This window comes from Crassostrea angulata, chromosome 6 (genome assembly GCF_025612915.1).
Source record: "Crassostrea angulata isolate pt1a10 chromosome 6, ASM2561291v2, whole genome shotgun sequence".
Taxonomy (NCBI): Eukaryota; Metazoa; Mollusca; class Bivalvia; order Ostreida; family Ostreidae; genus Magallana; species Magallana angulata.
In genome coordinates, this window is record NC_069116.1 from 51,356,974 (window position 1) to 51,371,350 (window position 14,377).

Below are 14,377 nucleotides of genomic sequence, written 5' to 3' on the forward strand. Positions count from 1 at the left end.
TCTGTGGCTACTGAGTAATCGTGTTAACATCTTAGTGTGGTTACTGAGCTGTCATGTGGCTACTGGGCTAAGCGTATATGTTTGACAACTAAGCTACTTGTTTTTGTGTGGCAACTGAGATATTAGTGTTCACATGAAACCCGATTGCAACAAATCAAACGTCCGTCTAAGAAAATTCAAAGTATATCTTTATTAACTGAAAACAAGTCAGCAAGTGTCAACAAAATCATTCATTTCATTCAATACTATAAGATACACATCATTTTTATCTCTCAAGAGAAATCGAAGTATGAAATGTTGTTTTATTCTACCTAAAGGACTATGTGCGGTATGGTCAAATATCTGCCCCGATTTCAACCAATTTTTAAATAGTATCGTATAAAAATAAAATCTTCACAAATCATTGTAAAGAGGATGCCTATAACTTTAATCTTGATTTTAGTCATCATTGCATACTCGCTGTTTATCTATGACGTCACCTAAATGACCTAATTCCCGCAAATTTGCAAACAAATGAAGATATTCTCATTTTTGCTCTATATCTTGCATTCGGAAGTATAGAGCGCAGGTCTGCTCAAGTGCGATTTTAACATATGTTTTTCTTCAGATTGTTATACATATCATACTAAAAAATGGTACATGAGCAAGCCTGCGCTCGATGTTTCCCAGTCGAAAAATCATCGGAAAATACCCATATTTTGCTACAAAACATCAATTTATCAAAATAATGCAATATTCATGACGTCATTTCTACATTATGACGTCACTGTGGTGATAACCTTTTATACCTTTATTTCCAATATGATTTTAACTATCTTTCACCTTATTTTAAAGCTCTTTCTTGAACTTTGATTTTGGGGGGCAAAATTTGCATAAAACCGCACTTAGTCCTTTTAAAATAAGATTCGATTAGCAATTAACTATAATTTAGTAAAGAAAAAATCAGTATACTGTGCCTTTTAAATTTGGGTAATACTTTTGGGTATAATTTTAATTAGAGCTATTCCTCTAAAGGAGACCAATACAGTCTAAAATGACCATGGCCAATGAGCCTTCTTATAAAAAAGTCTTCACATTTTACAGTATAAGTAGCTCAGAAATACATTGTGTCATGAATCATTGTCGTTCGTACCACTTAATGAATGACGTCACAATCAATAAAACTCGACATTTTATACTTACACATTGAAATATTTCATCGGCACAAACACAATCACAGTAGCAATGGCTAAAGATTTGACTTGATATTTCGTTGTTAGGCTGTTTAAATTTGCCATCTTTTTATGCACATTGACTGCATTTTGATACATGTAAAAGTAACCCCCCCCCCTTTACTGATTTGTTTATCTTTTATAATTTTATGTTGTTTTTAATAAATGACAACCTATCTTGGTGTTTGTGTGACTTTTTGGATAAAGAAAAATAGCGTCAATTCACTGGAGAACAAAAACAGTATTGCGTTTTCTACAAAACAAATCCCATGGACCTAAATCTAATAATGTAAATAAATGGAAATTAAATTCACACAACGAAATCTTGTGCTGGATTAAAAAAGGAAAATGTAATTAAACATTTTAAATCAACCTGTTAACAATATGATTCATCAAATCTTTTATAAGTTATAAACATAACAATCTATTCATTTACAAGAATTCATTATTTGAGGATTAATGACCTTTTGTGAGATGCGGCTTGAATTCATTTTAAACTATTGCCTCAAGTAAAGTTGCAGTTATGTCAGTTGCTAGCTCTATAGTACTATCTTCAAGACGCCACCTATCCAGCATGTGAAGCGCTCTCATTCTATCGTTATCAAAATCCATGTTAAAGGCTTTGATGTCTTCATCGTCAAATCCAAGTTTTCTTGCAAGTAGTTCCCATTTTGGCTCCAGTTTTGCAGACAATTCTTTTATACTTTTATCAGAGAGAAATCCTGAAATAAAATACATATATTGAAACTAATTGTTATAAATTTTTATCATGTATCAGGATTAAAGAGCTACGAGAGAGTACTTATTGTTTAAAACTCGTAGAATGATCCCTCATAACTTTTATTAGAATATTAATATTTATATTTTAACTTGTGTTGGTTGAAACCCAATCTAAATCATGAAAAAACATAAAATTTGGTCGTATAATTTCTGTCACATATTGAATAACAAGACAGATAACAACCATTCATAAAAGGCATTAAGAAGGAATCTGTTTCTTTAGCAAGACTATCTTCGTCAAGCTCCATCAAAGATTCCAAAATGGTTGTAACCTGAAAGGAATATACAATTGTTTGATAAATTATATTATGCACTGTTGCTCACAGAGAATGTGCGTTAGTATGATATTTGACTCTTTTTAAGACAGTCGTCCTATCATTAGCAAAATAAAATACACGACCTGTATTTTTTGTGCATTTCACATAAACTTTTAAATATTGGTGGCTCTGAAGCATCAACTTCAATGGGTAAACGATAAGAGGGCCAATTAAACCTATGATTTTTCAAAACTTTTTTAGAATTTCAGTTACAAAATTTTTACTGTAACATAATTTAATTCGGAATGCAGTTACAATCAAAGTACTGAAGTACAGAAAGCCGGGCTGTTTTTGTGTGTCTTTATCATGTTTATGCATATTGTGTAGTAAAGACTGAAGATTTTACTTTGACACTGTTTGGTTTTTTGTTTACTTTTGAAGTTGTGCTATTTATAGTAACATTGGCGATTTGCATGCCTACAGCCAGGACTCTGCTTTCAGCAGAGCCCGGCTAAAATCATCTGAAAATAGGGTAGAAAGGCGGACGTTGATATTTATTAAGAAAACATGGTATGTAATTAATCAAGAAATCTCTACTTTGTTTTCTTGTTTTGGTCTTTGGCTTGCCCAGCTCATAATGAAAGCTTCACAGCATTTCCTTTCCGTGTTTCCTTCTCTATTTGCTCGATTTTTCAAAACCTTCACCTTCCTAGCGTCCATACACAGCTTCATATACAAATCATGTTTGTCTGGTGATCCACGTTTTGTCAGTTGCCATGCAAGGTATTTCGCGGCTGCTTTCACTTAAAAAATCAGACATTAAATGGAAGCAACTAAATCAAGTTTTATTTCAGACAATGTTGAATCAAATTATTTTGAAAAAGTACCTGGTACATCAAGTGTTAATGGTGCATATCTCTGGGCTTCCTAAAGTCATATAGAAAAATATTAATAATATTATTGAAATAAAATAAACCAATATAATTTGTTCACAGTCTTTAAGTTTAACAAAGTCTTTACATTTCATATTTATATGCATGATTTTGCTTACAATGATAATTTTACTTGTTAAACGCACCTTCGGAATATGTATTAAAAAAGAGCCACTCCTTGGTGGGGACTGTGGCGTGTCTCCCACATTGTATGCCAGATTTCCCTGGTATGTCCTACTGGAAAACTGAGCCTTTTTATTTACAACATCTATTTGAACGCAGGGCTGGGCAGTATCAATATTCAAGAAAAAGCTCATCTGAGTCGCCCCGGAAACATATTTGATGTTCCCATTTGCATTGAAGATAACTTCTTCCGTGTCACATAAACCAAGCTCCACCATCTCCTCTGGTCCATCCTTATATCCCTGATTTGCCATCTCTTTTTGTGCGTCTCCACTCTTTGATTTCTCAACGCATCGAATGTATAGATCCGAGGGTCTCTCCATATGTTGTTTGACAATCAGTCGAACCGGAACTTGGTATATTCTTTGGTAGATTTCATTTGCGACCCTGCATATTTCCTCGTCTGAAATGCCTTTAGGTACCACAAATCCAATCAAACTAAAAGGAAAAAGGCGTTATATTGTTTTAGAAAACATAAAATTGTATAGCAACTAATCTTTTTGATAATATTTTAAGTCATACTTACTCGAAGTTTCTCTGGTTTGAAGGAATTGAGACGGTTGTATTATTTGGAAGGTTTGAACTCGATCGAAACTTCATAAGTTTCCATTCCTTGCTATCATTGCTCGACACCAACTGTAGTTTTGATGATTTAACATCTGAAAATATAGATAAATCCACTAGTACTAAGATATAAGTTAACCCATTTAATATCAAAGCCGAGGCCTTATTTACACTAATCTATCATCATCATTATATCACGTACCCTCAAAATCACTCCCTAGCTCGGATTCCTCCAAATCAGTCAGTGTTTTCTGAAGAATCTGAGCCAGATGGCCCTGTTTAGCCGCTGATAAGGATTCCACCAATGCCTTAAACCCAGACTCACTTGCCGTTTTAAACAATTCTAATAATTCCCTTGCCTTTGCTTCATTTGATGCTCTACTCTGAAATAATAAAAGTTTCCAAATTATGATGAAGAGAGATTTTTGAAACTGATTAGAACATTACATTTTTAGCTCACTTGATCTAAATTTTTACAAGGGAATAAAAAATGAGAAATTTGTGAAAATCTTGTTCGTAAGACTTTAGATAATCAATAAGTGTGGTCATTTATATTTGCCATTTCTAACTTTAAAGGATGCGTTTTGTTATCTGTTGATTTTCAAACGTTAACTACTCTCAGTTCTTTGAGTATCTCCAAAAAAATAACGTTAATATTTACGATAATTATTTTGTAACATCATGACCATATTTCATACCAAAACTTAGCTTGAGAGACAATATTTTGTTCTATCATACCTGGATTTTATTGATTATTTGCTCTGTTAGTACTGATTTTGATTGAAGTTTGTCAATCACATCACCCACAGCCATGTCTGTTACAAGCTTGTTTGCGCACTGATGAATTGCTCTTCCATGGAGTGATTCTGAAAATTCTGTTAAAAGTAAAATTCTGTATTAAAACTTCGTATTCTAAAAGCTTTGTTTCGTATCTGTATTCCCTCAACCCATGTTAGATTTCTTTATTGACAATGGATGTAGGGGTAATATGAATGTTGGTTTAAATCATATTCAGATTATTTTTAAATAGGTTTTTTTTTAATAATGAGAGATTGTCTTTACTCTCATTCACTCTATTGTATGTATCGGAATTTACGACAAGATTACCATTTAAGTTTTTAAAAAAAATAATAGAATTGGTCAAAAAGTGGTCAATAGTTTCAGTGCCAAGTCTTAGTCGATTGATTACTCAAAATCACAAAACAAATATCCTAATATTTTTTCTAAATAAATTGAAATATGCTTCATTGTTCAATATTTCCTACTATAATTGTCTCCCCATGAATCAAAAGAGTATTAATGTGCGATTTGTTGAACGGTATTTGTTTTTAGTGTTTGTGGTATAGGGTAAAAATTATGTTTATTAACCTCCTGCTGTAAAATATCAAAAAATATTTGCTTCATTTCATATTACACAGATATCTCTCCTTAGTTGATTAAAATTAATTCGATTTCTAATTAGATTAGTTTGAAAAAAAAATAATAATAAAAGATTTTGATAACATGCGAAAAATTATTTTTCGGTATGTCCTACACAATAGCATCGTTCTCAGTCATCTCATTCTGATCAGTTTTGAATATGTCTACCTAACTTTCAATTGTTAGACTTTGATGTTTCGAAGTTTGCGAGACTGGGTGAGAAGTTCAATATCCTAAAATCTCCGCATTCAGGATATCAGAATAGAATTTTACCTGAAAGTCATGATTATGTAAGAAATTATTAATATTATTTCCATTATGCTCTTTTCATTTCAAATACTATCTTTGGTGTATAATTAAAAAATCGGAAAATGTTGAAACAGTCTTGCCTGTCTTCTTGATGTAATTAGGTTGAATATGAAGCGTCACATCATTTTGGGTGTACTCATCAAACTCAACACCAAACAAAGGAGTTGCAATTCGTATGTGATTGAAATCAGGCTCTGATGATACTCTAGAAGCTAAGGCATTGTCCACCTAGTTTGTTAATCAATATTAAATGAATATATCACTAAAATGCTAGTTGGATAACAAACAACTTTTGTAAACTTGTGAAGGTTCTTCTATTTCTATTTATTAATTGGTGTCTAAGGCAATCAGATTTTAAATAATTCAGAAATCAAGTCATGGACATTTCTGTTAATATACCTTTAAATGTGCACATATATCCCTCTTAAATGTTCCTTCTGGAATTCTCATTATTAAGTTTTCGTCGTTTGATGGGCGTATTTCTGCTGCATTGCGAACATTGTTTTTGATGGTAAAGCTCTCTCTTTTAGGTCTAGAAACAACGGCCATTTCTACCATATTGAATTTAACCAAACTTGCTCCAACGAGTGGTACGTTTATCTGGTGAAATGTTTTGAAGGACGTTAAAGAGTGATGAACGTTTTATATATAAATGCATATTAGATAATATTTATACATGTGAATATTACATATATGAACATCTTACTTCATTTAGATTAGCAGTCGGTGTTATTTTTTCTGGGTAAGTCCATTTGCTTCCATCAATCGAGATTTTTAACTTTATTTCTTTGTCATTGTCAATGGACATATAAGGAACAAATATTCTCATTGGAACCTAAAATACAAAACATTGTTATAGTTGGTTCTTTTAGGCCATGAGGACAAACGCAATTAAACACGGTAAATATTTTTCTTAAATAAAGATGTTTTGATGGATCGTGGGACTCGTTAGAGAGAACTCTTGGTCCGTTTATCCAGTTGAGGACTTTAAAGTTTCGGTAAGCCTTAATTTTTGACTATCGCAAATGTGTTACAGCTGACAGTTTTTGGTTATTATTACTAATATGCTATTATTTGTGTTTTCATTGAAAAAAAATTATTTCCCTAATATTGAATAGATTCTTACATCCATTACGAACTGGAAACCATCTCTTGGTATGATCTTCACCACTGAAGCTACAACAATTTCTTCTCTATTTTCTGAACAACGTTTTAAATCATCTGGTCTATCAGATGAAAGACAGCTCAAATCTTCTTTTGTAAACCCATGGTTTCCTTCTACCACAGTGACGACACAGCAAAGTCCATTGTGATACCCTTGGTCAGAACCCCTGTAATATCTGTCAAGAAAGATGTGATTCCTTTTTACTTTAAAAAAAATTCTCCGGGGGGGGGGGGGGTGTAAAAACAAATTTTCCCAGATTGAGACAATTTATAACATAAACTCATCTCTTGAAAGAATAAATTTTGCGAAGATTTCAAGCGAAAATTTTTTTAGTTTCAGTCAACAATTTGATAGATCTAATACACTGATCTGACTTTAAACAAGACCATCATAACAGTGTTATAAAGTCATTTGTACTTATATACTGGCCAATTATTTGGATCCTTTCTTCTCATTTCTTCTTTCCTTTTACGCTCTTCCTCCTCTTTTAGTTTTCTCTCTTCTTCTTCCTTTCGTTTTGTTTCTTCTTCTTTTCTCTTTCGTTCTTCTTCTTCTTTCCTCTTTTGTTCCGCTTCTTCTCTCTCCTTTTCCTTTCTTTTTAATTCCGCTTCTCTTTTCTGTCGTTCTTCTTCCTCTTTCCGTTTCTTCTCTTCTTCTTCCTTTCTTCGTTCTTCCTCTTTTTTTCTTTTCCGGTCTCCTTCCTCTTTTCTTTCTCGCTCTTCTTCCTCTTCTTGTCTTTTTCGTTCTTCTTCTTTTCTTTTTCTCTCCTCTTCTTCTATTCTTTTTCTCTCCTCTTCTTCTATTCTTTTTCGTTCTTCCTCTTCTTTTCTTTTTCGTTCTTCTTCCTCTTTTCTCTTTCGTTCTTCCTCCTCTCTTCTCTTTTGTTCTTCTGCCTCTTTTCTTTTTCGCTCCTCTTCTTCTTTTCTTCTTCGTTCAGTCTCTTCTCTTTCCTTTTCTCTCTTTTTCCTGTCCTCTTCTCTTTTTCGTTTCTCTGCTTCTTCCTTTGCTTTGCGTTTCTTCCGTTCTTTAGCATTTTCAAGACTATCAGACCAAGTTCTTAAAGCTGACGCAATGCTGTTCACATCACTGTTTGTTACTGTTATATCAGTTTTAGCTTTTGCAAGGACGTCTTCCGTTTGGTTCAACAATTTTTGAAGATTATGTTGTTGATTAGCTATTTTCTCGTATTCCAGCATAAGTCGTGCTTGTTCTACATCATAACGTTTTCTGTTTAATCAATATCTAAATTTACTAGTTTGCTTGTTGAATTAACATCAAACATCCATGCAAAGTTAAAATCATTGTGTAGTTATCAAAATTCATGCAGTTCAAAATTTGTCAATTTCGTAGTTACCCTCGAATTATTTTTCCATACGAATTATCAAAAATAGTCTTTAATTTTTGAATTTATAAGCAAATCAACGTTATTATATTACATAGAACATTATTAATCCAATATGAATAATTAAAAGACTTGGTCCCGTCGCATTTATTTGGTTCCACAGTAAACACATAAGCAAATCTTAATTTGTTTGGTTGGTTGGTTTTTTGTAAGTTTTTTTTTTGGGGGGGGGGGGGGGGGGGGGGGCTCGATAAAAAAAAAATCCTTCTTTAACGTTTACACAGCTAGTTGTATTTTTCAAAAGATATAACCAGGATTTGACACTATACTAAATACTTCCATTTCCAAATGCTTAGATTTTAATTTTTGTGTGTTGAACTCTTAATATTTTAAACTTAATCAAAACTATTCAATTCTGGTCAAACGACCACAATAATGAAACAAATCCAAATCTTACCACAAAAATATCAAGTTTCTTATTATTGTTGCAGTTCATGTTATACCGTTGAAGAAAAATGCGTCAATATGTATTTTATGATATTTGCGATAACTTTTCATAACATTTATAGTTATATGATATGACTGTAGGAAAACCTTTTTTGTTTCATCTCGTATATAACACAATTTCGTATTGCTCATAATCAGAGGCATGGGTTGTTCCCACTTTCAGGTTTTAAATTTGAGAATAAAGTATAACTGATTTTTTACATGTAATACTAGTAATATTACATTTATGAAAATACCTTGCATCTTGTTTTGCTTTAGTGTCACCAGACATCATTGATGGTTTAATGCCAATGAACTGCAACACGCTTGTAACGACATTCTTACCATTCTCTTCGCTTTTAAAGATCTTTGTATTGGTTTCTGAAGAGAGAGGGAGGGGAGTAAAAACATTTCCAGTGAAGAAAATTGAAAACAAACTTGTTCCTAAGAGAAACAAGAAAATTATGGTTGTGGTAATCTTCTTCACATTTCACCTGTTTTATTTCTTAACAACGACCAAAACATTAGCCATCTCTATGATATTAAGTGCTTACCAAGGTAATGAAAGTAGTAATGTTTATCTTTATAGATTATATGAGCAGACCTTTCAGTAAAAGAGCAGTGGACAAATGTTTTAAAATATCTTCCATGAAAATTTATCAACAAAACCATACGAGTTTGTCATCACTGCCTCTAACATTCGATGTCCCTGTAAACAGTGACAAAATGTGTACTACCTACACAGAACTACTACAGAAAATACGTATCGCATCAGGAAAAAATAAAATTCCATGGTAGCGAGCGCAGCGAGGCGGCGCGAAGCGCCGCTCGCATAGCGAGCTCCATAGACAACGTGTACGAACGGAGGAAATTCGAGTTGAAATCTGCACATTGTTCAAAGAAAATTTTATGAGGCCACGTGAAAACGTTCTACTATCCCAGTGATCCTTTGTGGTGCATAGCAACATGGCTGAACAGGAAGCGTTTCTAAGGAAAATTCTTACCTGTAAATTGCATACATCATTTTCATTTAACAATAAAAAATCCTTTTAAAAATATTAAAGTAAACAACACATATGCTTACGTAAAAAACTGTACCTATGACGTCATTTCTTTCCCCGAATTTGTCCGACAATTTACGAAAACTGTCGAGCGCAAAAAGTTAAGTATGACGTCACAGTGATCTCGCGTTTTATATTCCCGCGATACATTTAGAGGTGAATCAAGCATCTGTACTGAATGTAACGTGTAGGAAGTACTCAGTAGGGAGTCACCGTTAATACTGATACTATGCTCGCTATTAACGGTGGCTGATTAGTTTTGTTTTGATGATTTTTTTTTTGCTCAGTAAATACACATGCAAGTTCCATGCTAAATTTATTGTCATATTGATCCAATCATTGTTATACCTTAGGTAGGTGACAAAAATCATTAACCCGGTAAAAAAAAAAAGTCTAATCGTTATTAGATCTACGTGTAGCCACGTCATTTTGTAATGAATGAATAAAAGAAAAAAAATTAAACTGTTAAAATATCAACATGTATTTGTTATAGTTGCATATGTGGTCAAACCTTTCAATAATATTGGATATCACACACTAAAAAGGGGGGAGGGCACATATGTCTACAACGCTTATATAGCGTACAAAAATTAAAAAGATTAAAAACAAAATTGATGTCTCAGAGGAAAATAATTAAAACACCGGTAACAACAAGGAACAAAATGAGATATAACACAGACACACAATTTATTGATTTTAATGATCATTATTAAAAGGTAAAGAAGAGATAAAAAAAAAACGGCTTTGTGTTATCAAAATATTTTAATAAGTTTGTTTAACATTTTATTAATGCTCAGTGGTAGTTTTTGTTTAAGTGTATTTAAGCCTAGGAAAGGACCATTGGAATAAAAGTTTGATATCTTGCGATGGTAAAAGTTTTCGAGACAAAGCCAAAGTTTTTTGGTTTGGTTAAGTCCACGGGTTGCAATTAACAATGATGACAGATGTGTGGCTCCTTCTGCGCTCGCCCCAACGGTCACCTCGTAAAACATATTATGTAACTAAGGAGTATCATTTTAAAAATCTATAATTATGTTATTTGTTATCAACACGATTATTTTTGCTATATTTTAACACAGAATTTTTATGAAATTTTTGTAATTATAAAATTTTAATTCACACCAAAAAGAACACAAAAAAATTTGTTTACATACTTCTGTACTCATAATTTTATGAGGAAATTTTATTAAGGCCAGGATTGAAGCAACCTTACAAACTAAGTACATGATTGTCGTCCTATACAAAAACTGGTGTGTGTGTGTATATATATATATATATATATATATATATATATATATATATATATATATATATATATATATATATATATAGGCGATTGATTGGTATAGAATAAGAAATTTAAAAAAAAAATCAGTTGAAAAGTTGAAATAGTAAATTATAAGCATTTTTAAGAACCTGATATTGTTTTGATTTTTTTAAAATATAAATTGATTAAAATATATTCAAAATGATGTTCAAGGAATTATTTTCAATGCGTAAAGTTGTTGACGTCTTACAGTAAATGTTGTGCGGCTGACAATTATAATATTTACAGAAATGATTGAGGTTAAACAAAATACTGGTGTGATACCATGTGATATCAAAATATTTATCACATGTGTGATATCCACCGTATATTGATTTTAACATGTGATTGATTTAAAATTCCTCATGACTTGCGATGGTATATGGTTTATATCCAACTCGTTTTTTGTTTTCTATTCCCTCGCCAAGGCTCAGGGATATATAACACAGAACTAGTTGGATAAAAATCATACACCATCGCAAATCTTGTGAGATCATTTATAGATTATCCTTAGTAAAGCAGTCTTTCTTCTAATAAAATCTTAATCTTATTTATTATTATCGAAGAAGAGAATTGTACTAAACACTTGTCTGCTGCTTTTCACCTGTAAACGAGAATTTTTGCATTAAACAGAATGATTGTATACTAATTAGAAACATTATTATCAGTTTACTATAGGGAGTAAATTTTTATTATAGTAATTTGGTATACAGGTGTATTTCTATATCATTGCTGAAAATTCGAATTGTGTGACATCGCTGGAAAAAAAAAGCAGGTACGTGTACATCTGTCGTGATTTATAAATAGGTATACTTGAATATATATTATCTTTGTAGAGCTCGTAATCTTTTATCAAGGGATTGAGTACCAGTAAGACATCGTAGTTCGCAAACGTGACAAATAGACATTAAATTGGCTCCATTCATAAATAAAACAATTGCTAAAGTAAATAAAACAGTTTTGATAATTTTTTGTGAGCATATTGCTACCAAATAATCGATCCAGATAAAAAGAACAAACGATCGTGTTTATCTCATTAATACGTATACTAAGATAAAATGACAATTTTCGTCAAAATAAATGAATTTTAACATTATCGACTTTTTTCAAGGGCAAGAAAAATTCTTCAGCAGTAGTCAAAACGAACAAGTAACAACACAATAATCATTTTATACAAAGCCTTTTATAACCAAAACTGGCATTTTTTAAAATCAAAAATCACATATTTACTACATATATACCTATAAAGGTGATATAGATAATGTGCACAAGATAGAAAATTACTTGTTTGTTAAATTAATTCTGATTTATAATTATTATTCATATTTAGAGATGGCGGGTAAGGCCTATCGTGTCCTTGGATTAGAGTATCAACAATAAACTTTGAAACTGTTGGATATGAGATTCAACAATAAACTTTGAAACTGTTGGATATGAGTATCAACAATAAATTTTGAGACTGTTGGATTAGAGTATCAACAAAAAACTTTGTAACTGTTGGGTACGAGTATAAACAATAAATTTTGAAACTGTTGGATAGAGTATCAACAATAAACGTTTGAAACTGTTTATGTAATGTAACACATAATATGTCTCACCTGCAAAATAGCCTTATAGTCTTTTTTCAATTCTATATTTTTTTAAATAATAAATCGTTAAAATATACCTTCAAAATATCCAGATTCAACCAACTGCTTCATTTTCTCTCCCAGGTGAATTGCGAACGATTTAATGATGTCGTTCAAGGACTGAATTTCGTCTTGAATGGCGTTGATGTCTTTTTGAATGTTTGTACACAGTCTAACTGATCTTTCCGTCGTTGACTGTACATCTTTATTGTACAACAGAAGGTCCTCGCCAGATTTGAGTTTTTCTGTAAAAATCGTATATTTTTCTTTCTCCGACCGAATAAGACCCAGAGCATTCATATCATCCATGCTCGTTTTTAATGATCATGTCAAATCAGACTCGAAATTTCAGAGTGATGTCTCCTCTTCTAGACTGCTTGTAACCTTTCTATATTTCTTCTTGCAACTTATCACATTTATGATTTTATTTATCCATCTCCTTTGGTTTTTGTCCAGCTGATAATGGAATTGTTGATATATTCGCACTGTGCACGACAGAGAAATGAGGAAGTCACAGGCTACACGTCAAGATATCTGACAAGTGTCGCGTATAAATCAAAGGACTAAGTATGTTTGGAGATGGACATGGGTATTTATAACTTGCAATATTTAAACTTTTTAAATGGATTTAAAATGTTCATCTCGTGAACTTGTTTGTTAAATAAAGATGTTCGAGTGTATACTTTTCTTTAAAATGTTCACAAACTTTTATACAGAGGATGGGGAAGAAAACCAACCTAAGGATGTATGATGTGAATAGTTTAAAAATAAATGTATGCTCAATGTTAGGGTATTTTCATGAAAAAAAATATTGTGTTTTTCTCCTTAGAAGTTATTAATTTTTTTTATTGAAAGAAGTTTGCTCCTCTCTTTTGGGGTAACTATTTAATGTCACGTCTTATCTAAAATTTCTGCATCACATATTAATTTTATTTGCTTTTGATTTTTCTATCGATATAGTTCAGCATATTAAGTTGATATTTCATAGAAGTCAAGAAAAAAATAAGTCCAATTTTTGCCTTAAATTAGCTTATTTCATGCCATATCTCAATTTTTTTAGAGGTGACCCCTCCTTTTTTTTCTTTTATATGAGACACTAAATGTTTGTCTATTTGTATGCAAAGTTTTAGAAAGATGGCATTATTATTTTTTTCATATGCGTTATAATCTTATTACTCCAAAATTTTGTAACATTCTTTACATTTGCTGTACTGGCTTTAGAAGCCATCAGTAAAGCTAGGTTTTTGAAACTTTGACTTGGATATTACTTTTATAGTCACTACGTGTGTTCAACTCTACACTGTATCGAAATCATAACTTAAAGTTCATACTATAAATATGTTTGTGATTTCTTCAAATAATCAATTTTCATGTCAAATTTTAGCAATTTTAGCAATAATTTCAGGAAAATTATCATTTCTGTTTTGGGTCCCACATTTTCAAATAATGGCATGTGACATACATGTATATCACAAATAAAATAAATGAAAATCCTAAGTCCCCATCATGTTTTCGTATGATTAACATTACTAGTATTTCAGGTGCCAACCTCCTTATATTCAAACAATATTATTGAAATAAAATTTGGTGTTTTCCACGTGTTTTATGAAGGCACCATTCATTGAGGAAAAATACATAACAGTTACTTGCATTTTTTTATCATTTGATGTTTAATTTTCCTTTTGTGGGAAATTTTGAAGGCCATATTTTATTTTCAACACGAATATCAATGCA

The 14,377-nt window shown here is 31.7% G+C and overlaps 1 protein-coding gene across 2 annotated transcripts; it reads right to left on the reverse strand.

Annotated features, from left to right (window-relative positions):
* Positions 1–167: 167 nt before the first annotated feature.
* LOC128189784 (uncharacterized) lies at positions 168–13,066 on the reverse strand. Of its 2 annotated transcripts, XM_052861543.1 has the most exons (15): positions 12,682–13,066; positions 8,906–9,029; positions 7,238–8,047; positions 6,782–6,995; positions 6,362–6,490; positions 6,055–6,255; positions 5,736–5,883; positions 4,666–4,802; positions 4,130–4,310; positions 3,890–4,022; positions 3,327–3,801; positions 3,136–3,175; positions 2,846–3,051; positions 2,176–2,263; positions 168–1,933 (listed from the first exon to the last, which is right to left on the reverse strand). In XM_052861543.1, exons 1-15 carry the CDS (start codon positions 12,950–12,952, stop codon positions 1,704–1,706), a joined length of 3,387 nt encoding a protein of 1,128 aa, XP_052717503.1. In that variant the 5' UTR covers positions 12,953–13,066; the 3' UTR covers positions 168–1,703. The 2 variants fall into 2 exon arrangements, with proteins under 2 accessions (XP_052717503.1, XP_052717504.1); XM_052861544.1 differs by lacking the exon at positions 2,176–2,263 and having other exon boundaries at positions 1,765–1,933; positions 12,682–13,065.
* Positions 13,067–14,377: the final 1,311 nt, after the last annotated feature.